General features: G+C 44.7%; 1 protein-coding gene across 1 annotated transcript in view; it reads left to right on the top strand.

Annotated features, from left to right (window-relative positions):
- Positions 1 to 27,222, top strand: part of pkd1l1 (polycystin 1 like 1, transient receptor potential channel interacting) — a 249,457-nt gene that overhangs the window by 67,064 nt on the left and 155,171 nt on the right. The window contains exons 13-18 of the mRNA XM_078534059.1: positions 6,264 to 6,356; positions 9,867 to 9,932; positions 15,500 to 15,700; positions 23,387 to 23,464; positions 23,584 to 23,726; positions 25,646 to 25,766. Coding sequence (XP_078390185.1) covers positions 6,264 to 6,356; positions 9,867 to 9,932; positions 15,500 to 15,700; positions 23,387 to 23,464; positions 23,584 to 23,726; positions 25,646 to 25,766 — 702 coding nt within the window. The remainder of the gene's footprint in view (positions 1 to 6,263; positions 6,357 to 9,866; positions 9,933 to 15,499; positions 15,701 to 23,386; positions 23,465 to 23,583; positions 23,727 to 25,645; positions 25,767 to 27,222) is intronic.

The raw sequence follows: 27,222 nt of genomic DNA, 5'->3' as shown, positions 1-27,222 counted from the left end.
AGGATGAGGAACAATTAAAAGTAAAAATAATTAATTTGAGGAAGAGCCAATTTCAGAGGAATGAGAAGGAATTTGTCCCAGATAAAACGGAATCAAAAGAGTGGCCAGCAAAAATGTAACAGAACAATACATTGCCTTTAATGAGGAGATGGTTCAGGTACAGCTGAGGTGCATTCCCACGAGTGGGAAAGATAGTGCAATCAAAGCCAGAACTCCCCAGATGGTGAAAGAGCTGGAGAGTAAAATGAAGCAGAAAAAGGGCACAAAAATCAGATGTCAGGCTGATAACACGGGTTAAAATCAGACTAAATATAAAAGTTCAGAGGGGAAATTTAAAATATTGAGAGGCAAAGAGAGAACATGAGAAGAGACTGGCAGCTGAAGTATAAGGGAATCCAAAAGTCTTCTGTAGGCACATAAATAGTAAAAGCATAGTAAGAAGATGGGTGGGCTGATTAGAGACCAAAAGAAAAATCTACGCATGGAGGCAGAGTGCGTGCTTGAGATTTTGCTTGAGATTTGACAGTGAGCATTTTACATCTGTCTTTACCTAGCAAGAAGATGCTGCTCAAGTCATAATAAAAGAGTTAATAGTGAAGATACTGGATAGGCTAACAATTGATAAAGAGGAAGTGTTATAAAGGCTGGTTATACTTAATAGATGATAAGCCACCAGAACCAGGTGGGATGTATCTGAGGACACTGAGGGAAGTAAGGGTGGAAAGTGCAGAGCTACTGGCCATAATTTTCCAATCCTCCTTAGATACTGTGTAGTACCAGAGAACTGGAGAATTGTGTATGCAACACTCTTGTTCAAAAAAATGTGTAAAGATAAACTCAGCAATTACAGGTCAGTGAGTTTAACCTCGGTGGTGGGAAAGCTTTTAGAAATGATAATCTGGGACAAAATTAACAGTCACTTGGACTAATGTGGATTAATTAAGGAAAACTGCTATGGATTTTTTTAAAGGAAAATTGTGTTTAACTATCTTGATTACATTTGTTGATGAGGTAACAGAGATGGTTAATGAGAGTAATACAGTTGATGCTGTGTACATGGACCTTCAAAAGGTGTTTCATAAAGTACTAGTGAAGCTAGAGCCCATGGAATAAAAGAGATAGTGGCAGCACAGATACGTAATTGGCTGTTTGGCAGGAAACAGAATAGTCGGGAACAGTTATTCTTCAGACTGACGCAAGGTATGTAGTTGACTTCCCTGGGGTCAGTACTAGGACCACTGCTTTTCTTTATATATGTTTATTGTGCAAAACTTGAATGTATTATGAACTGTGAGGAGGATTGTGATCAACTTCAAGAAGTGAAATTTAATGTAGAGTGGTAGGAAGAATCAGGAGAGACCTGGTGTGCTAATTGGATGTATGGTCACTCCCTTCTGTCAATCACGGGTCATGTGATGTACTGTGGGGGCTCCAACCAGTTAGCTCTTAGTATGAGCAATCCGCAGGGCAGGGCTTTTCTGATGAGAGATCTGGACGAGCGTGCAAGCACTAAAAATGTCTCTGTAATAAAGTTTAACTGTTTCTTGACAAAACCAGTCTGCTCCATCGAGTCATCACACTTGGGTCCGTAACTTCTGCGCTCCCGGGCAGTGCATCTGGGGGCTACCCCAAAGATGCGCTTGGGAATCTCCCCTGCATCCGAAAGCTCCCAGGTAAGGAATGCATGACAATTGCCTGGGAAGTTCAAACCTCCTTTGGAGAATTGCATTGCGCTGGAAATGTGATTTAAATTGCAACTTCATATGGTTCTGACTGTCATACAGTAATAGTTACCCAGAAAATGTTAAAAGAATTAAAACCACTTCTAGCTTCTAGTCAACTGTAGCACTAACCCACCCCGACTGCACCCCCTGCTCCCCCCAACACCACCACGGGACTTATAGAAACATACAAAATAGAAGCAAAAGTAGGTCATTCAGCCTTTTGAGCCTGCTGCGTCATTCAATATGATCATTGGTTATTCCTCTATATCAACACCATACTCCCACACTCTCTCCATACCCCTTGACACCTATAGAGTCTAGAAATCTATCTATTTTCTTCTTAAATATATTCAGTAACTTGGCCTCCACAGCCTTCTGCGATAGAGAATTCCACAGGTTCACCACCCTCTGAGTGAAGAAGTTTCTCCTCATCTCAGTCCTAAATGGCCTACCCCATATCCTGAGATTGTGACCCCTTGTTCTAGATCCCGCCCCCCAGCCAGAGGAAACATCATCCTTGCATCCAGCTTGTCCAGCCCTATAAGAATTTTATACATTTCAATGAGATCCCCTCTCATTCTTATAAACTACGGTGAATACAGGCCTCACCGCCCCAATCGCTCCTCATACGACAATCCTGCCATTCCAGGAACCAGTCTGATGAACCTTCGCTGCACACTCTGTATGGAAAGCATATCCTTTCTTAGGTAAGGAGACCAAAACTGCACACGCTACTCCCGATGTGGTCTCACCAAGGCCCTGTATAGCTGCAGGAAGACATCCATGCTCTTGTACTTAAGTTCTCTTGCAATGAAGGCCAACATACCATTTGCCTTCCTAACTGCTTGCTGCACCTGAATGCTTGATTTCAGTGATTGGTGTACAAGGACACCCAGATCCCTTTGTACATCAACATTTCCCAATCTATCACCATTTAAATAAGACTCTGCCATTCTGTTTTTCCTACTGAAGTGGATAATTTCACACTTATCCATATTATACTGCACCTGCCATGTTGTTGCCCACTCACTCAAGTTGTCTAAATCGCCTTGAAACCTCTTAACATCCTCTTCACTCACATTCCCACCTAGATTAGTGCCATCAGTAAACTAGGAAATATTAGATTTGGTTCCCTCATCCAAATCGTTGATATATATTGTGAATAGCTGGGGCCCAAGCACTGATCCCTGCGGTACCCCACTAGTCATTCTGAAAAAGACCCATTTATTCCTGCTCTCTGTTACCTGTCTGCTAACCAATTCTCAATTCATGCCAATATATTACCCCCAATCCCATGTGCTTTAATTTTGCACACTAACCTCTTATATGGAACTTTATCAAAAGCTTTCTGAAAATCCAAATACACCACATCTACTGGTTCTCCCTTAACTATTCTGCTAGTTATGTCCTCAAAAAACTCCAGTAGGCTTGTCCCACGCCCCACTGCACTGCAGACTACGTCCTGGACTCCTCCCACTCCCCACTGGACTCACCCCACCACCAATGACCCCCCACCCCTGACCCCTCATGGGACTCCCCACTACCCCCTCGACTACTGCCCTGACCACCCCCACCCCTTCACCACCCCCCTGAATATCTTTCTCTCCTCAACCTGACCTGACCACCTCCTCCCGTCCCGACCCAATCCCCCCTCCCCTCAAATCCTACCCACTTATCTTAGGCACTTAACTTCTCCCTGGCTTGTCAAAGTGGCTGGATCTTTAAACTTAACTGGTTTGTGGCAGTTAGTGCCGTAAAAATGGGGACGTAGCTTACTCACCTTCGACTGAGCTGCCCTCGCCAATAGATCATAGGAACCTGCCCCTGCCTGAGTTGGAAGGTCGGGCGAGATGGAAGCGACTTCGCTTTAAGGTAAGAAACTCGGAACGGAGTGGCAATCCGACTCAATTGCCGCTCCACTGGAAGTTAGGGGACAATATAAAATTTAAGATACAATTCTAAAGGGAGTGTAGGAAGAGAGAGACTCGGGGATTTATGTACACAAATCATTTGAAGGTGGCAGAGCATGTTGAGAAAGTGGTTATAAAAGAATGCTTTATAAAGAGAGGCATAGCGAACAAAAGCAAGGAAGTTCTATTGAACTTTTATAAAACACTGGCTGGCCTGTACTGGAGTATTGTCTACAATTCTGGGCACCACACTTTCAGAGGATGTGAAAGCCTTAGTGTGGGTGCATAAAAAAATTCTGAGAATGGTTTCAAGGATGAAGCATTCATGGGATAGATTGGAAAAATTGGTGTAATTCTCCTTAGAGAAGAGAAGATTGAGAGCTGATTTAATAGAGTTGTTCGAAATCATGAAGGGTCTGGTTGGAATAGATAGAGAGAGAACCTGTTCTTGCTGGCAGGATGGCCAAGAACTAGGGGATACTGATTTATGGTGCTTGGCAAAAAAAAACATGAGGAAGAACTTTTTTATGCAGCGAGTAGTTAGGATGTGGAATGTCCTACTTGAGAGTGTTTTGTGGTTTTCAAAAGGGAATTGGATAAAAACCTGAAAAAGCAAATTTTGCAGAGCTATGGGGAAAGGATGGGGATTGGGACTCGCTGAGCTGTTCTTGCAGAGAAGCAGCATGGATACGAAATGCCAAATGGTCACCTTCTGTGCTGTAACAATCCTATGATTCTTTCAATACTCAGTTTGGGTTCTATCACGTAACTCAAACATAGACATAAGAGCTTTATTTCAGAGGCGAGGTGAAAATGACTGTCCTTGACATCAAGGCAGCATTTAACTGAAGGTGGCACCCAGGAACCTGAGCAAAATTGAAATCATAAGGAATCAGGGAAAGTTCTCCGTAGGAGCTGTACCTGGCACAAATTAACGTGGTTGTGATTGTTGGAGGCCCACCATCTCAACCTCAGGACAGTCTTGCAAGAATTCGCCAGGATAGTGTCCTAAGTCCAACCATCTTCAGCAGCTTCATTAATTACCTTTCCTCCACCATTAGGTCAGAAGTAGGGATGTTCAATGATGATTGCACAGTGTTCAGTTCCATTCACAACTTCTCAGATAATCAAGCAGTGCGTCCCTGCATGCAGCAAGACCTGCACATTTGTTAGGCTTGAGCTGATAAGTAGCAAATAATATTCATGCCACATACAAGTACCAGGCAATGACCATCTCCAACAAGAGAGAGAATGCAATTACCTCCCTTGACATTATGATATTTCCATCATAAAATGGATAGTGAACTAGGCCCAACCATCTTCAGCTGCTTCATCAATGACCTTCCTTCCATCAGAAGGTCAGAAGTGGGGATGTTCGCTGTTGATTGCACAATGTTCAGCACCATTTGCAACTCCTCTGATACTGAAGCAGTCCATGTCTAAATGCAGCAAGCCCTGGACAATATCCAGGCTTGGGCTGACAGGTGACAGCTAACATTCATGCCACACAAGTGCCAGGCAATGACCATCTCCAACAAGAGAGAATCCAACCATCGCCCCTTGACATTCAATTGTATTACCACCACTGAATCCTCCACTATCAACTTCCTGGGGGTTACCATTGACCAGAAACTGAATTGGACTAGCCATATAAATACTGTAGCTACAAGAGCAGGTCAGAGGCTAGGAATCCTGCAGTGAGTAACTCGTCTGACTCCCCAAATTCTGCCCACCATCTACAAGACACAAGTCAGGAGTGTGATGGAATACTCTCCACTTGCCTTGATGGGTGCAGCTCCCACAACCTTTCCAGAAGCTCGTCCCCATCCAGGACAAAACAACCGGCTTGATTGGTACCTCACACACAAACATTCAGTCCCTCCACCACCAACACACAGTAGCAGCAATGTGTACCATTGACAAGATGCACTGCAGGAACTCACCAAGGTTTCTTGGACAGCACCTTCCAAGCCCACGACCGCTACCATCTAGAAGGACAAGAGCTGCAGATGCATGGGAACAGCACCACCTGCAACTTCCCCTCCAAGTCATATACCATCCTGACTTGGAACTATATCACCATTCCTTCACTGTTGCTGGTTCAAAGTCCTGGAACTCCCTCCTTAACAGCATTGTGGGTGGACCTACATGATGTGGGCTGCAGCGGTTCTTAATGGGCAGGTCACCACCACCTTCCCAAGACAATTCGGGATGGGCAATAAATGCTGGCATGGCCAGTGATGCCCACATCCCATGAATGAATAAAAAAAACTTCATCTACCATCAACAGTGGGTGGGGGTCATCTTTGACCATTTTAAATGCTGTAAGTATTTTACAGCTTCAGTTTTAAACTTTTAGGGTGTATGATGCAAAGTCTAATTAACTTGATGGCTGTATCTAAGCTCTTTTAGCCTGTTACAATTTTTGGTATAATTCTGGACAGATCTTCAAAGTGAAGATTGCTGTCTGTTGGGCATTCCTTTCAGATCACTCACATGCACAATAGACCCAATTATCCTTTCACCTAAGTTTTCCTTAAAAAATGTTGAGGAAGATAGAGATTTTTAAAGTAAAAGCTACCTACTCTCTTGTCTCAGTCCTTGACTCCATTTTTTTCTTCATTTTCAGCAACTGACAACAGCAGGATCAATGTGAACATGAGCGGAAGTGTCTTTGGAGAAGGGTCTTCAAATGCAACACAGAACTCCACTGATTATTCAGGTAAGGGACTTCAACAATAGTATCTCGTATTTCTCTTGGTGAATCTGCATGGAATATGCTTTTCTCAGTTTCAAACTTTTAAGTCGCTGCTGCATATGCAAATCAGTTTTTTCCATAATCAGTTCAATCTGTTCTTGCCCATTTTGTAGAGGTTTCCTTGCCTAATGTCTAAAATAGTTTCATTGAGATGGCCAGCAACTTCAGCAATTTTCCTGTTTATAAAATAGTCCATTCTAAAGTTATGAACCAATTTCTCTTTTGCACAACAAGGAAATATTTGACGAAAGGTCATTGATCTGAAACATGAACTCCATTTCTCTCCCCACACATGCTGCCTGACTTACAGAGTGTTCCAGTGTTTTCTGTTTTTAATACTGAATAAATTTTAACTGCAATCTTTTATCTTCACCTTCCCCCTTTGTGTTCATCAGTTACGCAATACTTCTAGTTTTGCAATAATGGGTTTCTACCTGAAGCTCCTGATGGAGTGGATCTTTATTTCCACTAACAAGCCAGAAGGTCCAAGAATGTCAGCATTGCGCTTCCGACCACTTAAGGCCTGGCCCACAAAGCACACCCTGACCGTGAGGGCACTAGAGTGGGCATGGGTGCACCAAAATCTGGATGGATGGTGACATGAAACAGCCTCTCATGCTGATTTGGTGCCTGATCTGCCATCTTAGGCTTTGTCAGTCCTGTTAATGCGCACTTTTAATTACTCCAGCTGAACATGGATTCAGCTGTTTTAGGGATACTCCCACTACCACTATTTAAAAGGATCATCATTCAAATTTCAAGTGAGCTGCTTTTCACTTACCTTCGCTGCGGCAGAGTTAGTGGAAAATATTTTGTGTTACTGGAGGAGTTGGCACAAGCTTTTAGTTTCACAAGGGAGTGGTACTACACTCTGACAAGGTGGTATAGTGAGTTGGAAGGCCTATCAGGAGAAATTGTATGGTGGGGGCTATAGATGCAATTCCTTCTGGGCTGCACCATAATCTGAAGATGTAGCACGGGCAGCAGTGGTGGGAAGCTGTACACCAAGGAAGGAGGAGGAATGTTGTCAATAGAAGGCCCTATACACCCAAGGTTGTCAGGGAGAACTGCTCCCACCGCCATCTCAGCCAAGCATGGTGTCTGAGATGCCTACGCTTCATAAAGCAAGTGAACTGTTCCCGCTCCTACAACCGGCTTTGCAGGGCAAGAGCTGTGCTACCAGTGGCCATCAAGATCTCTGTGGCCCTGAGCTGCTTCACCAGCGCATCTTTCCAGGCAGGAGCAAGCGATGTTTTCAACATTTCACAGCTCTTAGTGCATCACTGCATTAGACAGGTGACAGAGTCCCTATATAGAAGGAGAGGTAACTTAATTGTCATCTTTCTTATTAGACAGAAACAGGAGGAGAAGACAATTGGCTTTGTCATGCTAACAGGGGTCCCGAATAGTGTAGAGGACCATTGACCGCATGCACATGGTTCTGCAGATCCTACGTATCAATGGACAGGTGTATCTCAATTGCAAGGACTGTCACTCCATGAATGTGTAGTTGGTTATGACCATGCTCCAAAGATCCATTTGGTTATTACCTGCTATCCTGGCAGCAGTCACAATGTTTCATCCTATGGCAGTTAGCCATACCCCCCATCTATGGGCTACCACAACAAACCAGAGGCTGGCTGTTGGGTGACAAGGGAACATGCTTTAGACCTGGTTCATGACTCCCCTCTGCCACCCAACCAAGTATGGATAAAGCACCAAAAATGAGAACCATGATGCAACCAGGAACATCATGGAACAAACCATCAGTTTTTTAAAACAACAGTTCCACTGCCCACTCTACCCAATGTGATAATGACCAATTGTATCTGTGATGTGAAGAGTGTCTTCAAGTTCTGCTGATTCCTCCATAGTCTGGCTCTCGAGACATAGTCTTTACCACCAGGCCTTCAGAGGAGACCTCAGGAGGAGTAGAAAAGGGCAGGACAAGAGAAAGGGAGATGCCATCTAGACAGGCTACCCATGAGTAGATACTCAGACTCCAGATCCCCTAAGATGTCACCCTACATCACTATTACTGCAAAATTCCCCACCTTTCAGTTCATCTGCTACAAACAATCATGGTGTTCTCTTGGCCAAAACCCTGAAATAAAACCCATTGCCAAATAAAATTACAGAACAATTTTTTTCAACAACGTGTCTTATAATAGACACGCAACTGAACTATTCACCTTTGTACTTTTCCTTAGTGCCTGTGCCCAGCGCTACACCTGTGGCTGCAGCATGGCTGGTGGTAGGCTGCTGACTTCCACCGGGAAAGACTACAAGCGGCCTCTCAGGACGACATTGAGCAGCTCTAGGCTTTGAGGCTGCACCACCTTGACATGGGCAGCAGCAGTCTAGGCTGGCTTTATGAGAGGCAGCAGCAGGGCCACTGATGAACCGGCAGTTTAGGAGGATAAATGCTGTCATCCTGAGAGAGGGCAACAGGTTCATGATCAAGGGTGCCACTGCCACTCCCCTGGCGCAACGCCTCAGCAGGAGCAAAGATTACTGGATTCCTGTGACAGACTGCATGACCTTTGAGCTCAAGAAGAGAAGGCTCGCATTGATCTAGCTTTTCCATGACTTTCTGATGTCTCAAAATGCTTTACAACCAATGAAGTACTTTTGAAACGTAGCCACTGTTGTAATGTAACGTAGGAAAAACAGCAGCCAGTTTGCACACAGCAAGCTCTCACAAACAGCAATGTGATAATGACCAATTTCTGTGATGCTGATTGAGGGATAAATAATGGCACTGGGGATATCTCCATTGCTCTTCAAAATAGTGCCATGGATCTTTCACATCCACCACAGCAGGCAAATTGGGCTCTGGTTCAATGTTTCAGCTGAAAGGTAGCACTGCAGCACACCCTCAGTACTGCACTGGAGTGTCAGCCTTTATTTTTCTGCTCGGTCTTGGAGTGGGACTTGAACCCAGAACCTCGTGATTCAGAGGCAAGAGTACTCCCAACTCCGCTATGGCTGACATTTGCTATCTGGTATTTGGAGCCATGTTGGCTGCATTTTGAGCCTGCACAACACCAAGCTGAGCTAATATAAAAATAGTGCGGCAAAAACTCAGAGGTCTGAAAGCATTTGTGGAGAGAGAAACAGAGTTAACATTTCAAATCCAACTTGCATGACAACAAGCATGAATCTTATGGCCTCAGTCTGGGCTTCCACTGCAGTCCTGAGATGTTGGGTGGCTTCTGTCTGTGCTGCAGTGAAAGCTGAGACATTGGCCATCAGTTGCTGCATCTTGGTTTGGGTCTGCAAAACTCTACCAAATTGGAGCTTGTTGAGAGTGACAACAGCGGGTTTACCAGTATAGCCAGTCTACCAATGCATTTTGGGCAATTACTGAGGAAAATATTGTAAAACTAATAGTAATTCCACTCTGAGTTATGTTATCCATTCCAGGTTATATTTTATTCCTAATATACTATGTATTATTTCCTCTTTATACAGAGTATGATACACATTATAACACAGTAGAAGGGACCTCTGGGTCTGGTGGGAGGCCAGGATTTCAAGGTATGGTCACAGGTTTTGAACACAATTGAATTAGTTTGCCTGTTTCTGATTAATAGAATTCCATTTCTACTAAATTTCCTACTTCTGTCTCTTGCTGTGCCTCATCCTTCAGCTGCATGTCTGGATGATGGCTGCAGATTTTTGTCAAGGATCTTGATTTACTTCCACAACTCTGAAATACTCTAGCCCTGGCAGAAACTGAAACTGAAAACCTATCCCAGTAAGTTCTGATGAGTTTAAAATGTCACCAATGAAGTGATTCTTTACAGATTGGAATGTAATTGTCTGCCAGTGTAGCTATCATATTCCAATTCCTTGTCTGTTTTTATTATTGAGTAAGTCATGCCTTTATTGCATTTATCATTTTCTTTTTCCATCTGGAGTGACATCTGCCAAGTGGGAATCTCTGCCTTTACTCTGGCGTCTCTGCAATCAGTGTAGCTTAAATCAGACATGAGATGGATTCACACTTAAACTTGTGACAGCTCCACATCAGTTGTATTGACCATGATATTCTGCAGCACTATGCCTTCCTAAGTATGCCAATTTCAATCCAATGAAGGTTGCAAGTTTAGGAGATCTCATCTACTCAGTTCAACATGTGCTTGTTTTCCTTGGAGGACGGGAGATTGGCAGGGATTGTTTGGGGTTCAGGCACTTGAAAAATTTGCCAATGGAAATTAGAAATCAAGACAACATTTCTGGTTGACGTTGAAATTGCATACCTGAGCCAGGTTGATTTCTGCATTACTGGTGATGATTGATCAGCCAGATCGGCTCGTGATTGGGCTGGTACTGGTGTTGGGATTCTTCCCAATAAGGTTCTGATAACTATGTGGTTCAAAATTCTCATGGTTAGGGTGACAAACAACAGGAAGATTACCAGTTATCTATTTTGTTAAACTATGCTATTTTAGCTGGTTTAATTCCAATAGTACTCTTGTGTACACTTGAGACCCCTTACATTGGGCTCTGCAAACACGCTCCCAAGCTCTCTGAACTTGAGTAAGTGACTTATGACCCTACGGAGGGGAGCATTGTGCACTCCATCTCAGGTAAACCAAAACTTGACAGGTAGATGTGAATTTCTGTCAATGAATTCTTGGAAGCACAAACTTAGAAGTATTATTTATTATTGAACATGATGTATTATGTACATTATTTAGCGATTTAAAGCGATTTAAACATGTTACACATGTTTTTGTTGCTGGAGCTGGAGGGAGGTTGGATCCAGAAGAGCAAGCACTGTGGGCAGAATTGTCCCAGATTTGCACTAAGTGCAGTAGCGGGCGGGAAAAGGGACGATTTTCCCGCCAGCCGCAGTGGCAGCTTTTCGCGCTGTATCGTCCCGAACACGCTTGATTAATCATGCATTCCCAGGAAACACGCCGTTTTGATGGCATGCGGGCTCTCATTCGCCCGCCACGCCATCATCTCGCTGCTTCCTCACAATGGACGCCATATTTAAAGTGCAGCTGCACGCACACCTCTCAGTGCTTCCAGCCCAGGACTGCTGCAAAGAAGACATCGCCCCGAAAGGCAAGAAGACGGCAGCCCACTGGCCTAATGATACGACCCTTAAGTGCTTTTGGACACCGGGAAGGCCCGCCGCGATATTCTCTACCCCACTCTGGGCAAAGGCCAGCAAGCAAAGTCGCCAATCCAGCATGGGTTGTGGTGGCAGTGATGATCAGCGCCAATGCTCTGCAAAAGAGAACAGCCACCCAGTGCCACTAGAGGATGAATGGTCTCATCCATTCCGCTGGGATAAGTCACTCTTCTCATCACTCTCAACTCACACACTTAAGAACCCATCAAACTTCCACAGGGATCTCACACCTCGAGGGACTACACCACTAACTCTCACACACACCCTCACAACTCCATCAGGCTCAGACCCTCTCAAGCTCATGTCCTTATCCTGTCCATGGTTCCGCTCACCACACAAACATTCCATGTGTCCTGCTCACACTCTCTCCATCTGTTTTCATGCAGGAGAAGCTGGCTCACGACAGCAGGGAGAGGTTCCAGACCGGGTTGGAGTAGCCCACATTAGGCCCGTCACGCACTTTGAGGAACGGGCCATCGCACTGACTGGTGAGGATGTGGGCCATGCCTGTGGCGACAGTGAGGTCGGCGGCAAACGTCCACTTGAGGATCCTGCACTTTGTCATCCCCCTCTCAATGCAAATGTGAGTGCTCTCTCTCCTGCTTTTGACTCTGCTGACATGCACTCTCTACTTTGGTTCACAGGGTGCTCTGCCAAGTAACCGAAACCCCCAGCCAGCCAGTCCCTCAGCACCATCCATGTCCTCACCTCCAGCCAAGAGGACACCACCTCCATTGAAGAACTGAAAATAAGCAGCCTGGAAGATGCATCACAGCACTTACCCACACTCTTCACCATCGCAGAGACACACACCTCAGTGAGACCTGGATCTAGTTCAGGCTCGGGTTCACAATCTGGTGGTTATCACGCGGACAGATGTCCACAGCAAGGGGATACAGGTTCAGCCGAGCTCCCTGGCACTCGGAGGACTGCTGGGGAAGAGGCACCTGTGAGTTGAGTCAGGTGATGAGCCTCTGTATTTGGCCTTCCAGCTCATCCTGGAGAGTCAGCAGCAGGCAGGGGAACATCACGCAGAGCTGTTGAAACCTCTCAACAGAGTGGCACGTGATTTGGAGGACTGCGTCCACCTGCTCTCTGATGAAGTTGTGCCCACATATGCACGTATGGATGTTTTCTTGGGAAGGATGGCGGATGCCATGGAGACCCTGGTCAAGCAGATCGCGGAGATGCGTGCAGACCTGCACCCCATCACGATCGCCATGGGTGAGTTCCTGCAGTGGCAATGCGAGAGGGAAACGGGGCACCTTGACATCCCTCCAGGTGTTGCTTCTGCTCAAGGAGTCAGGCTAGGGCCCTCAGGCACTCGAAGGGAGGAGGACCGGCAGCTGGACACCCCTGGACATCCACTCAGGATTCTCAGAGACTGTCCACTCCCTCTGAGCCCCCTTTGCCTGTGACCCTTCAGCCTCGTTCTCTGTCACCACAGAGGGAGCAGCTGGCCCACAGGAGGACAGCCAAAGCAAGCCAGGGGCCCCAAGGCCTCAGCTCTCCAGAGGACCCACGCCAAATTCATCAGAGGCAACAAGCAGTCTCCGTCCCTGCTGCGGATGCCAGGGAAGTCTAAGGCGTAAAAACGTTAAGAACTTCTGATCACAATTGGTTGCATGGCTGAACACGTTTTGTCACTTTACAATCTGAAAATATATTCACTTTTACTGAATAATGTGTAATGGTGTATTTCAGCTTCAATGACAGGCTTCGCGAGTCCTCCCCCTGCATCCCACCACCCTCCCCCATTAGCAGTTCAGCTGCACGCAGCCGGCCCACAAGTGATTCTGGAGGGAGAAGTTGTGTGTGGAAGTGCCTTTCAGAGCCTCGTGTATGCACTCTCCAACGTATGCAGATCCTTCCCCCAACACAGTTATCTCACTGTCCTGAGCATTTTCGATGCTGTCTGCTGGGGTTCTCTTTCAGTTGTTCATCTGAGCTGACCTGCATCTCCACCTACCCACTGATCACACTCTCATGCAGCACCTATTCTCACCCACCACGAGTTTCATTTCACTTGCGATTTAACATGGTAGTGGTACAGTTTTTCTTAAGGCCCCTCATCCTTTCCCCTCCCCCAGTCACCCATTTCCATTCCCCCATCACTGTCACCCCTCCCCCACCCCACCCCGGCATCACATTCCACCTCCCCATCATCAGCTACCAGCCACAACCCTTTTCTTTCGCGGATGCCCAGGTGGGTTTGCACGTTCCCTACCTTCCCGAAAATCCCACACCCAGGGCCTGTGTCAGCCTTTGAGTCCCCACCAACCACCTCGCCGTACCTTCTACTGATACTGTCACACACTCACCTTCCCACCCTAATGCCTCACTCTGCCCTCGGTAATTTGTACCATTCCCTCCTACCACGCCCACCCTCAATTTGCTCCCCAGGTGGCAGTCATTGACTCCACAGACCCCTCCCTTGCATGTCCACCTGAACATTCCCCCACTTGGAACTCCTCCCCCCCACTCTCCCCAGAGTCCTTTCCATTCCCCACAGACTCCTTGTTCCCCCGTTTAGTCCTTCCCTCTTCCTGACTCCTTCCTCCACCTTTACTTTTACCCCTCTCCGGGCTCCTTCTTCTCTCTGGACTCCTTGCCCCCTGAACTCCTTCCCTTACGCCTACCTCCCCATTTGCTGTACTCATTCCCGTTACCCCCTCCTCCCCCCACAACCCCAGCCCCCACATCTTTGTTTCCTCCCCCGCTCCAAACCTCACCACCCCCCCACCCCGACACCTATGTTACCCTCCCTCCCAACCTCACCATCCCCACCAACCCCAACACACCTTCCTCTCCCAGTCGAACCTAGACCTTCCTCTCCCACTCCCTGGTACATCTCCCTCTCCCAAACACAGCTGGACCTTCTTCTCCGCCACCTCGATGATCATCGTTGCAGACCATTTCCAGGGCACTGAGCAGACCCTCAACAGTGACTTTGCACCTTGAGCTGCTTTGCGGTGGAGCCATGCCCATCAGAATCCACCCAGCATGCCACAGACATTCCCCCAGGGTCCCGTTGCTGTTGGGCTCCAGCATCCTCTACTCCTCGGGTGTCCGTGATGTCAGCAAGGCCCTGACGGTAAGTCCCGACTTCTGCCTGTCACACTTGTCAAGACGTGTTCTGCACTGGCGTGTTTTCCCGTCGAAGTGCTCGGATGATCCAGCGTAGGGGGATGATTCTGGTGAGCTGGGCCTGTAATGATATGCAGATGTACTACAATGAAGTTCCCAATGTTCGATGGCGGAAAATGCAGCCCATCATTGACGGGCAGAGCGGACGATTGCAAACTGGTTTCACGACACCGCGAAACTGATTTTTGTCCTTCGCGCCAGATTGTCTGCTCACGTCGCCAAACACACCCAACGCCGGTGGGCACAGAAAATTCCGCTTTGTGTTTTTTTCTAATGATATCATGACACATCGTGACGCATTTTGATGATCTCAGTTGTTGTATAATGCATTTGTAAACAAACTTGAAATGGTTTACTCAACACATTTTTATGAGAAGTGTTCAGAATTATGAGGTCTAGACAGAGTAGGTAAAGAAAAACTGTTCCCATTGGTGGAAGGGTCAAGAACTAGAGGACACAGAGTAAACAGGATTGGCCAAGGAGCCAATAGGAATAATCGAAACATTTTTTTATGCACCAAGTGGTTAGGATTTGAAAAGCACTACCTAAGTTGTGGCGGAGGCAAATATAATTGGATCTTTGGAAAGGGAATTGGATAAGCACCTGAAGAGAAAAAAATTGCAGGGCTACAGAGAAAGTTCAGGCAAATGAGATGAGCTGTAATGCTCTTGCAGAGAGCTTCCATGGACATAAAGGACTGAATAGCCTACTTCTGTGCTGTAACCATTCTGATTCTGTGAAATCAATGTTTCGCTTCAAAACTCATTTTTGATTTTATAAAATTACTGTAATCTATTTTACTGAGTTACAGGAGGTGGATTCAGTGGAAGTAGTATCAGTACTGGAGGTGGTACAGATCCATCTGGAGGATCCAACTTTGGATCAGAAGCAGGAGATGGTGATGAAGTTCTTCCAGATATACAGCCTCCACCTGCATCAAGACCCAGCCCCATGATAGAGTGGACTAAAATAGCCATTAATGATATGAAGTTTGAAACCTACACAGCAACAGGTAAATATAGTTTGAAAACAGGAAAAGGAACAAAACTTGGCATGTGTATTAAAGTGCTTTTCCACAAAAATGTAGAATGAGGTGTGTCCCAATGTCAGTGTCGAGATGTGGCATGTGGGAACCTTCACTGCTGCTACCATGGTGGGCGTTCCAGAGTCAGACAGTCATTCCCTCATTTGTGTGCCAATGGTGGGCATCCACAAGCTCATGGAGTATCCAGAGTGCCTGATATAGTATTGATATCAAAAAGAACATTGGAGATGGTCCAGCCAGGTTGGCGTGTCTTGCCTTTCTCTTCTTGGGAAGAGAAAATGGCTGTGCCCATAGCCCTCTTTGTACAAAGGGCACCAAAATTATTTATACCAGCCCTTAATCTTCACCTGGACCCCAAATTACGCCCCACTTCTGGCTATGATCTGACCTGGCGTATTGCTGTCTACCATATATCAAGTCTCACTGAAGGATTATGGCTTGGAGTTCCTCGATGTACGGATTCCTTGGTCCAGTGCTCATCTGTGCCAGTTGCCTGACTCAGGCTGTGCACTCAACAGCTCATTGTGGAGCATGTGGTGTAACCTAGGTCCTTGTTTAGTTCCACCTAATTTAATGGATTTCTGTCAGTTAGGGTGGAATGAGTGGTTATAGAAAGAACACTTCTTTTAGGTGACTTGCTGGTCCAGTAATATGCCTCTTTCCCTCGATTAACTGGATTAGTAGCCTTTCAGCTCGAATGCACTGTGGATTTATCTGTGGCCTTTGCAATCTGACAGTACACATGTCAGTGAACTAACCTGTGGACATCAAAGGTTAAATGCATTATGAAGACTGTAGTTTTTGAAAATAAGTCGAATGCGATTCGTTATTCAAAGAAAAGTGAATTGAATTACAGAATCTGCTTTTGTACAAGTACAGAGCTTAACCCAAACTGTTAATAAAAATTCAAGTATTTGGTTATTTGGACAGACAAACAAACAATTGTTTGGTTGGAAAGGAAAGTAAACTTCAGGTGTAAAGATAATAAGCAGGTACAAGGGTTGAAAGAATTCAAACAGAATAAGATAGTGAAAGGAATCAAGATGTGGAAAGAAAACATTGTAAATCAAAACTAAAAGTTATGTACATCACTGTAGATGGTACAAAAAACAAAATTGGGGAACTGAACTCATTGGGCAGAATTTTTCAGTCGGCGTATGGGGGCGGGCCCGACACACCGGTGTGTAAAATGACGCGAGATGACGTCGGGCGTGCGTCCCAACGTCATCGTGCTGTCTCGCGATGTTTTGTACAGCGGGCGTGCGCCAGAGTCAGCTGCGCGCCTGCCAATATTTAAACGGCCTATTAAGGCCATTAAGGACGTAATTAATGTAATTGTTAACACTGCCCATCCAACCTTAAGGTTGGCGGGTAAGCGAAAAGACCAAGCAGCCTTCGCATTTTTTAGGAAGCATCATCCACGAGCGGGATGAGGTTTCCCAAAGCTTTTATTAATTAAATGAATAATTTTTCCAAAATATCAAAACATGTCCCATCTCATGTGACACAGTCACATGTGAGGGGACATTTTTAATTACATTTTACATCCATTTATTTAATAATTTCAAAAGTTGTTCAATCTCCCTGAGGTAGCTCTGTGCCTCAGGGAGATTGAAGCGCTCTTTTGCACGCACGCGCAAAAGAGCGCTGGACCCGACTCTCCCTTCTCCCTCCACCCGCACAGGAAGTGCTGAGCGATACGACTTGCGCCTTCTGCTGGGTGGGCGTTAATTGGCCCGCCCGTGTAAAATGGTGGCGCAGAGCCGATCGGCTCCGCGCCGCTCCCACCAAGCCCGCTCGCCAACTGAAAAATTCAGGCCATTAAATTAGAAAATAATGGCATTATATCAGGAACTATAATATGCTTGTAGCTGGGTCAGCATCTAAAGTTACATCACAGAATCACAGAGTGCAGAAGAGGCCCTTCGGCTCGTCGAGTCTGCACCGACACGTGAGAAACACCTGACCTACCTACCTAATCCCATTTACCAGCACTTGTCCCATAGCCTTGAATGTTATGATATGCCAAGTGATCATCCAGATACTTTTTAATGGATGTGAGGCAACCCGCCTCCACCACCCTCCCAGGCAGTGCATTCCAGACCATCACCACCCTCTGGGTAAAAAGGTTTTTCCTCACATCCCCCCTAAACCTCCTGCCCCTCACCTTGAACTTATGTCCCCTCGTGACTGACCCTTCAACTAAGGGGAACAGCTGCTCCCTATCCACCCTGACAATGCCCCTCATAATCTTGTACCCCTCGATCAGGTCACCCCTCAGTCTTCTCTGCTCCAACGAAAACAACCCAAGTCTATCCAACCTCTCTTTCTAACTTAAATGTTTCATCCCAGGCAACATCCTGGTGAATCTCCTCTGCACCCCCTCCAGTGCAATCGCATCGTTTCTATAATGTGGCGACCAGAACTGCACACAGTACTCCAGCTGTGGCCTCACCAAGGTTCTATACAACTCCAACCTAACCTTCCTACTTTTGTAATCTATGCCTCGATTGATAAAGACAAGTGTCCTATATGCCTTTTTCACCACCCCACTAACATGCCCCTCCGCTTTCAGAGATCTGTGGACACACACGCCAAGGTCCCTTTGTTCCTCAGAACTTCCTAGTGTCATGGCATTCATTGAATACTTCCTTGTCAAATTACTCCTTCCAAAGTGTATCACCTCACACTTTTCAGGGTTAAATTCCATCTGCCACTTATCTGCCCATTTGACCATCCTATCTACATCTTCCTGTAGCCCAAGACACTCAACCTCACTGTTAACCACCCGGCCAATCTTTGTGTCATCTGTAAGCTTACTAATCCTACCCCCCACATAGTCATCTATGTCGTTTATATAAATGACAAATAATAGGGGACTGATCACAGATCCCTGTGGTACGCCACTGGACACTGGCTTCCAGTCACTAAAGCATCCTTCTGTCATCACCCCCTGTCTCCTACAACTAAGCCAATTTTGAATCCACCTTATCAAATCACCCTGTATCCCATGTGCATTTGCCTTCTTTATAAGTCTCCCATGTGGGACCTTGTCAAAGGCTTTGGTGAAATCCATATAAACTACATCAACTGCACTACCCTCATCTACACACCTGGTCACCTCCTCAAAAAATTCAGTCAAATTTGTTAGGCATGACCTCCCTCTGACAAAGCCCTGCTGACTATCCCTGATCAAAATAAAAATACCTGGAAAAACTCAGCAGGTCTGGTAGCATCTGCAGAGAGGAACACAGTTAACGTTTCGAGTCCATATGACTCTTCAACAGAACTAAGTAAAAATAGAAGAGAGGTGAAATATAAGCTGGTTTAAGAGGGGGTGGGACAAGTAGAGCTGGATAGAGGGCCAGTGATAGGTGGAGATAGCCAAAAGATGTCAAAGACAAAAGGACAAAGAGGTGTTGAAGGTGGTGATATTATCTAAGGAATGTGCTAATTAAGGGTAGAAAGCAGGACAAGCAAGGTACAGATAGCCCTAGTGGGGTTGAGGTCTGGTCGCATCCGCCCTCACACCTTCCTCTCCCTCCCAGAAACATGATAGGGTCCCCCTTGTCCTCACTTATCACCCCACCAGCCTCCGCATTCAAAGGATCATCCTCCGCCATTTCCGCCAACTCCAGCATGATGCCACCACCAAACACATCTTCCCTTCACCCCCTCGGCGGCATTCCACAGGGATCGTTCCCTCCGGGACACCCTGGTCCACTCCTCCATCACTCCCTACACCTCAATCCCCTCCCACGGCACCTTCCCATAATCGCGGAAGATGCAACATCTGCCCCTTTACTTCCCCTCTCCTCACCGTCCAAGGGCCCAAACACTCCTTTCAAGTGAAGCAACATTTCAATTGCACTTCCCTCAACTTAGTCTACTGCATTCGTTGCTCCCAATGCGGTTTCCTCTACATTGGAGAGACCAAACACAGACTGGGTGACCGCTTTGCAGAACATCTTCGGTCTGTCCGCAAGCATTACCCAGACCTCCCTGTCGCTTGCCATTTCAACACTCCACCCTGCTCTCATGCCCACATGTCCATCCTTGGCCTGCTGCATTGTTCCAGTGAAGCTCAACGCAAACTGGAGGAACAGCACCTCATCTTCCGACTAGGCACTTTACAGCCTTCCAGACTGAATATTGAGTTCAACAGTTTTAGATCATGAACTCTCTCCTCCATCCCCACCCCCTTTCCGATCCCCCCACCATTTTTTTCCAATAATTTATATAGATTTTTCTTTACCCACCTATTTCCATTATTTTGAAATGTATTTCCATCCATTGTTTTATCTCTACCTTTTAGCCTATTTCGATTCCTTCACCCCACCCCCACTAGGGCTATCTGTACCTTGCTTGTCCTGCTTTCTACCTTTAATTAGCACATTCCTTAGATAACATCACCACCTTCAACACCTCTTTGTCCTTTTGTCTATAACATCCTTTGGCTATCACCACCTATCACTGGCCCTCTATCCAGCTCTACTTGTCACCCCCCCCACCCCCCCCCCCCCCCCCCCCACCCCTTAAACCAGCTTATATTTCACTTCTCTTCTATTTTTACTTAGTTCTGTTGAAGAGTCATATGGACTCGAAACGTTAACTATGTTCCTCTCCGCAGATGCTGCCAGACCTGCTGAGTTTTTCCAGGTATTTTTATTTTTATTTTACTTTGGATTTCCAGCATCCGCAGTTTTTTTGCTTTTATCCCTGATCAAACCTTGCCTCTCCAGGTGGAGGTAGATTCTCTCCTTCAGAATTTTCTCCAATAGTTTCCCTACCACTGACATGAGACTCACTGGCTTGTAGTTCTCTGGCTTATCTCTACAACCCTTCTTAAATAGCGGAACCACATTAGCTGTTCTCCAGTCCTTTGGCACCTTCCCCGTGGCCAGAGAGGAATTAAAAATTTGGGTCAGTGCCGCTGCGATCTCCTCCCTTGCCTCCCTCCACAGTCTGGGACACAAATCATCCGGACCTGGAGATTTGTCCACTTTTAAGCCTGCCAACACCTCCAATACCTTGTCACTCCCTATATCAACTTGCTTAAGAACCTTGCAGTCTCTCTCCCCGAGGTTCGATACCTTCATCCTCATTCTCTTGGGTGAAGACAGATGTGAAGCATTCATTCACCACTCTAGTGATGCCATCTGGCTCCACCCTTGGTCCCTTATGGGCCCTACTCTTTCCCTGGTTATCCTCTTCCCATTGATATACTTATAGAATATCTTGGGATTTTCCCTACTTTTGCCCGCCAGAGCTTTCTCATATCCCCTCTTTGCTCTCCAATTGCTTTCTTAAGCAATTCTGTCCTCCACTAATGCCTCAGCTGATTTGCTTCCCTTGTACCTGCTAAAAGCCTCTCTTTTCCTTCTCATCGTAACCTGAATATCTCTGGTCAACCATGGTTCTCTGGGCTTGTTACTCCTTCCTATCACCCTTGAGGGAACATGTTGAGCCTGCACCCTCCCCATTTCCTTTTTGAACGCTCCCCCACTGCTCCTCTGTGGATTTCCCCACAAGTAGCTGTTCCCAGTCTACCTTGGCCAGATCCTACCTTATTTTACTAAAATCCACTCTCCCCCAATCCAAAACATTTTTTTTGCAACTTGTCTATTTCTTTGTCCATAACAAACTTAAACTGTACCATGTATCATATATCCAGATATAATCTTTCAGAAGCCAGAAGGGAGGAAGAAAGGGCAGTAAGGTAATGATAGTAAGTTGAGAAAACATCATTAGCTTAGAGCAGTAAAATGTTAATAAAAAATGGTGTAAACAGAATTCCTCTGGATTCAGCTGAGGAATAACAATGGATCAGTCACATTGGTGGGGAGTATGATATATGCTGTTGAGCAATGGAATGGATATCAACAATTAAATGTGTAAACCTATTCAAGAGCATCAACAATGTATTAGCAATTATAGGAGATTTTAGTTCTCTGGTAAATAGCCTGGGATAAGGAAAATGTTTGTGGTGAGAAAAGGGAATTTGTTTTGTCGCGTGCCCAGGACCACTTTCTCAATCAATTATGTTTATGATTGGGAACATTTCCTTTATGCTAAAGATGGGTTGAATATGCAAATCTCTGCTTTTACTGGTTTATGGCAGAGTCTGCAAATTATTTGAAAAGCAAATTAGGTAGTTGCTTAAAAGAACTATTGAAGGTGAGTGATCAGGAAAGTGGGAACATCCATATTGCTCATGGTGTGAAAAATATGACACGGACAGTTCAGATGAATGGCCAGTTTCTATACAGTAATGTTTCATGATACAGAACAAAGTTGCATTTTGCTTCTGAAATTTATTAAAATAGAAGAGTAGCTGGAAAATATGAATGATTTCAGCTTGATTACCGCCTAGCTTTTGCTGGGAAATGGGGTGATAGTAGGGAGAATTGAGTGTCCGCTCCTTTTGTCCATAATCTCACTGATTTTGGTGCTGTCTTGATTTCCTTTTTTAAAAAATTCATTGGATGTGGGTGTCGCTGGCTAGGCGATGCCCATGTTCAGAGGGCATTTAAGAGTCAACCACATTGCTGTGGGTCTGGGGTCACATGTAAGCAAGACCTGGTAAGGACAGCAGATTTTAGTGAATCAGATGAGTTTTTACAACAATGGTTTCATGGTCATCATTAGACTTTTAATTCAAGATTTTTATTCCACCATCTGCCGTGGCAGGATTTGGACCCAGGTCTCCAGAGCATTACCTTGGGTCTCTGGATTACTAGTCCAGTGACAATACCACTACACCATTGCCTCCCCATAAAGCAATTTACCATAGTTTGCATTAACAAATTAGACCAAGAGAGAAAGTAGTAGAAGCACTAGCAGCTTTAGAGGGTCTAACTGGAAGCAGAAAGAAGATGCAATGAAGTGTTCCCAGCTGGCTTACGGTTAGGCTGAGGCAAAGCGAAAATCCTGCTGATCTGTGCAGAGAATATGAGAGATGTGAAAAAGAGTCTTACCTTGTTACTGCTGGTGGGATGATTACATTGGTTTCCTTCTCTGTTGCTGGATCAAAATCCTGGAACTCCCTTCCTACAGCACTGTGGGTATACCTGTACCACATGGACTGCAGCGGTTCAAGAATGACCGACCACCACCTTCACAAGGGCAATTAGGAATGGGCAACAAATGCTGGCCTAGCCAGTGATACCCACATCCCATGAACAAATTTTTAAAAATATATTGCTGAGTGTATTCACATGTTGTGCCAGCTCTCATTGTGTATGTTTACTAACTGTCTTGGTACCTACATATATATGAGACAACAGAATCGCTTTTAGATTTGATGCCCTCAGCTCCTTTGCATTTCCAGCTTGCTGACACTCACCTAAGTTCACAAAAGAAGAATGATAACCTATATGAAGAATTTCAAGATTAACTGGTGTTTATGGAGCTGTATTCTCCTATCAGTTATTGCATTCAGGAAAGGAAGCAATGAAGGAAGAGAAAACTGGAAAAGTAAAGAGCAAATAGCTCAAATTAAAATGGCTGAAATGCTAAGTTATTCAGTTTTAATATTTGGTTATACATTAATATTAACTTAGCTGTGAATAACAGTGTTGTGTTGAACTAATATATTTTTGTTTTTCTGCTACACCAACAATGATTCAAGAATGGCTTTGCCTTTTTCCACAGGTATAAAATCACAAACTTTAACATTTAAACCTTTCAGCCTTAAAAGTAAGAAGATTTACATGATAGAAGTCATTGTTGGTAAGTAAGAATATTTCAAGCATTTTGAACTTCACTTTGGTTTTTTGCTCACAGAAGTTGTGTTTGCTAAGATTGTAACATTTTATGCTACTGTCTGTCTGCACTGTTTACTTCTCCAGTAGGAGGTCAGAGCGAAACAGGAAAAGCACAGCTTTTCCTCTTCACTAATGAAGCTCCTCAGGGATTGACATGCGAGGTGCGACCCAGCATTGGATCAGAGATTCTGACACATTACAGCATGTTCTGTACTTCTGGGAGGAAGGTGAGCTTGTGGTGTTTAAAAAAAACAAGTCACCACTTCGGAAAGCATTCCTTTGCTAAATATATGATGCATATTCTATAAATTGTCGATCATAATTGAGTTTAATTATATACAGGTGGAGGGCATTAATTGTGGTTTCACTTAAGCACATATAAAGGAACACTTAATGAAACTGTGGCATGGTTGAGTCAAGGGGTGTATGCTTACAATGTTTTTAAAAATTCTTTCATGGGATGTGGGTGTCACTGGCAAGGCCAGCATTTATTGCCCATCTCTAATTGCCCTGGAACTGACCTTGCTAGGTAATTTCAGAGGGCAGTTAAGAGTCAACCACATTGCTGTGGGTCTCGAGTCACATGTAGGCCAGATCAGGTAAGGATGGCAGATTTCCTTCCCTAAACGACATCAGTGAACCAGATGGGTTTTTGTGACAATTGATGATTATTTCATGGTTACTATCACTGAGACTAGCTTTATATTCCAGATTTATTAACTGAATTCAAATTCCACCAGCTGCCATAGTGGGATTCAAACACATGTCCCCAGAACTTTAGCCTGGGTCTCTAGATCACTATCCCAGTGACATTACCACTACGCCACTGTCTTCCCCCTCTGTAAATAAATGTAAGACTGGTTAAGGATTGATTCCAGAGTCATACTTCACCACCTGTCTTTCTTGGTGAGAACATATGAGAATATGTAATTTTATGGGAGGCAGTGGTTAATTGTTATAAAAACCCACCTGGTTCACTTTAGGGAAGGAAATCTGCTGTCCTTTCCTGATCTGGCCTAAATGTGACTCCAGACCCACAGCAATGTGGTTGACTCTTAAATTCCCTCCGAATAAGGGCAATTAGGGATGAGCAATAGATGCTGGCCTAACCGGCGCCTACATCCCATGTCCAAATAAAAAAAAACTGCTCAAGCTTTAAAGAACTGATGTATTATATGCTCCCTTTTAAATGGTAAAGAATAAAATCTAATTTCCCAACACTGTTGGTTGAGTAACTCCTTTCAGGTTAGTCCCTCTGTTTTTGCCACTGCTCAGTAGCTTTCAACAACTTGAAATTAATCATTATTTGGAACACAATTTTTAAGAAAGTATGTTGTCAGGATTTCAGTTTTAAGGAATTATGGAGTAAAAACAGAAAATGCTAGAAATACTCAGTAGGTATATGATTTCTCTCTCCATAGATGCTTCCAGACCCACAGAACACTCCCACATTCTCTAATTTTTTTGGATTTCTAGCACCAAAACATTTTGCTTTTGTGTTGTTATATGAGATGTTTTTTTGTCATTTGTTTCCTACACCTGCCCTGGGTAGCTCCCGTTCTACATTTGTGTAATGAAGTATTCTTACTATAATTACAAAATAATTAATCTTAATATCAGAGATAATTCAAACCCCTCACTGCAGTATGATCGACTAATTTCAAAATACAGATATTTTAACAATTATGTTCAGCGCTCTAGCTCTAAATGCTGGCCAACCAAAAATAGGAATATTGTAATGAAGTATCTTTAACAATAAATGATCCTTTGTAACTGAATACTCGCACTTAGCAAAAATGAATGCCATTTAAAATAATGTGGACTTAAAACAACATTGATTGTGGTGACCCAGACCTATTAATATTTGCTTCTGACAGTGAGTCATTCTATTAGCTGCTCATATAGTGAAGTAAAATATATATTACTTGGTTTTGATTTTTAAATCTTGCAATATTAAGGGTCAGACTGAGTTCTGTTTTCTTTGATATCTCTTGTTCCTAACTCATACATCCTGTGACCTGCATTGTGCACTGCTCAGGGTTCAGAACAATGCACTTTTATTAGTTACCTTGCAATCTTTGATGAGTTTAAAATTATTGTCTTGAAACTAGATTGTTGGACTAGAAATGTTTTTATCTTATTGAAGGATCTGCATTATGAGTACAGCTACAGCATTGGCAATTCAACTGAAACTGTTTTGTATGATGGAAGGGATCATGAGTACTACTTTAAGTTGCCTGCTGGCGAAGCCACCAATAGATATAAATGTAAGTCCCACCTAAACAGCAGCTTCCAATTACATTGGACATTTCATGTAACAGTGTGCTAAGTTGCTTAATGATGACTTGAGAAATCCAGAGGGGGTGAAGGCATGAATGAGAATTCAGTGGGGAAAGCAGACATATTTTAGATATTGAAAAGTGCAGCGAAGGCAATGGATTGGATTATGGGAGTTTGAAACATAGCTTTGGGGAAAGTAGGATGCTAAGACTACTCGTTTTCTCAGCGAGTAGCTGGGGGAGGGATGGGTGGTGGTTAAGGTACGAAATATAACTCCAAAATGGATTTATAACATCATCGTCTTCTAAACTTTCCTTTATGGGGATATTGGCTCATTTAGTGTATTTGAAAAAAAAGCAATAGTAATAGTACATTTTTGGTACACCCAGGTGTGGAAAAATCTATCATAAATTCATCTTTTTGCTCACAATCATTGAAGGAGAATTTGTGGCCTTTTGACTTGATATGTAGTATTAAATTCTACATTACTACTATCAGTCACACCGGTGGATTTGTGGGCACTTTGAATTCTACGTGGCTTAGTTAAGAAACTGAGACCTGAGCAACACCAAGTTGCTTGTGTTTCACACTAGTTTCCTTGTGGCTTTCCACGATTTTATCCCATACCAATTCTGGCGGTGCTACTGGCCTCCATGCTGTTTTCTTTAACAAGGGTTGAATTTGGAAAGTAGAGCCAAAAGCTCTCGAGGTCAAGCACTTGATACTTTGCTTTGTCCAGTTTTCCTTCTTCTTTTCCACTTCACATTTCCCCATAATGGCATATTCATGATTAAGGGCTGAATTATACGCTGATCGGAAGAGCGTGCGCCCAACCCGATTACGCGTGAAATAACACGAGATGATGTTGGTCGAGCGCCCCGACATCATCCCGTGCTCACGTGATATTTCAGTCGGCAGGCATGCACAAAAGTTGGAAGCGTGCCTGTCGACAAGTTTGAGGGCAATTAAGACCATTAACGGTGCAATTGTCTGTCACTTTACGTAGCCCATCCAGCATTACGGTTGGTGGATGGATGAATCGGCCGGGCAGCTTTTGCATTTTTCAACAAACCTCATCCACAGGCAGGATGAGATTTCCATGATGAAATAAAATATAAATAAATTTCTGTGGACAGCATTTCATTAGCCAAATTTTCAGGTGACTGATTGTGAAAAATGGACACTATTTTTCAGCTTTCGAAACTTTATTTTTGCCGTTTCAGGTCTTCAGCTCCCTGAGGCAGCTTCTGCTTTCAGGGAGCTTTCTGTCAGTGCTGGCCAGTGCCCGCATTGATGTCATCGCCCGCCCACGTCCCGCCCCCACCCTGGCAGCGCTGAGCTTTTCAGCGCGCGTTTCACGCTGACTGGCCGTTAATTGGCCAGCCAGAATGAAATTGTGGTCTGGGGCCGATCGCAGTTGGCTGTCCGTTGCCCGGCTGTCCC

Source organism: Cetorhinus maximus, chromosome 3 (genome assembly GCF_964194155.1).
Source record: "Cetorhinus maximus chromosome 3, sCetMax3.hap1.1, whole genome shotgun sequence".
NCBI lineage: Eukaryota > Metazoa > Chordata > Chondrichthyes > Lamniformes > Cetorhinidae > Cetorhinus > Cetorhinus maximus.
The sequence above is the reverse complement of the archived record's forward strand: the minus strand, read 5'-3'. Positions and strand labels throughout refer to the sequence as shown.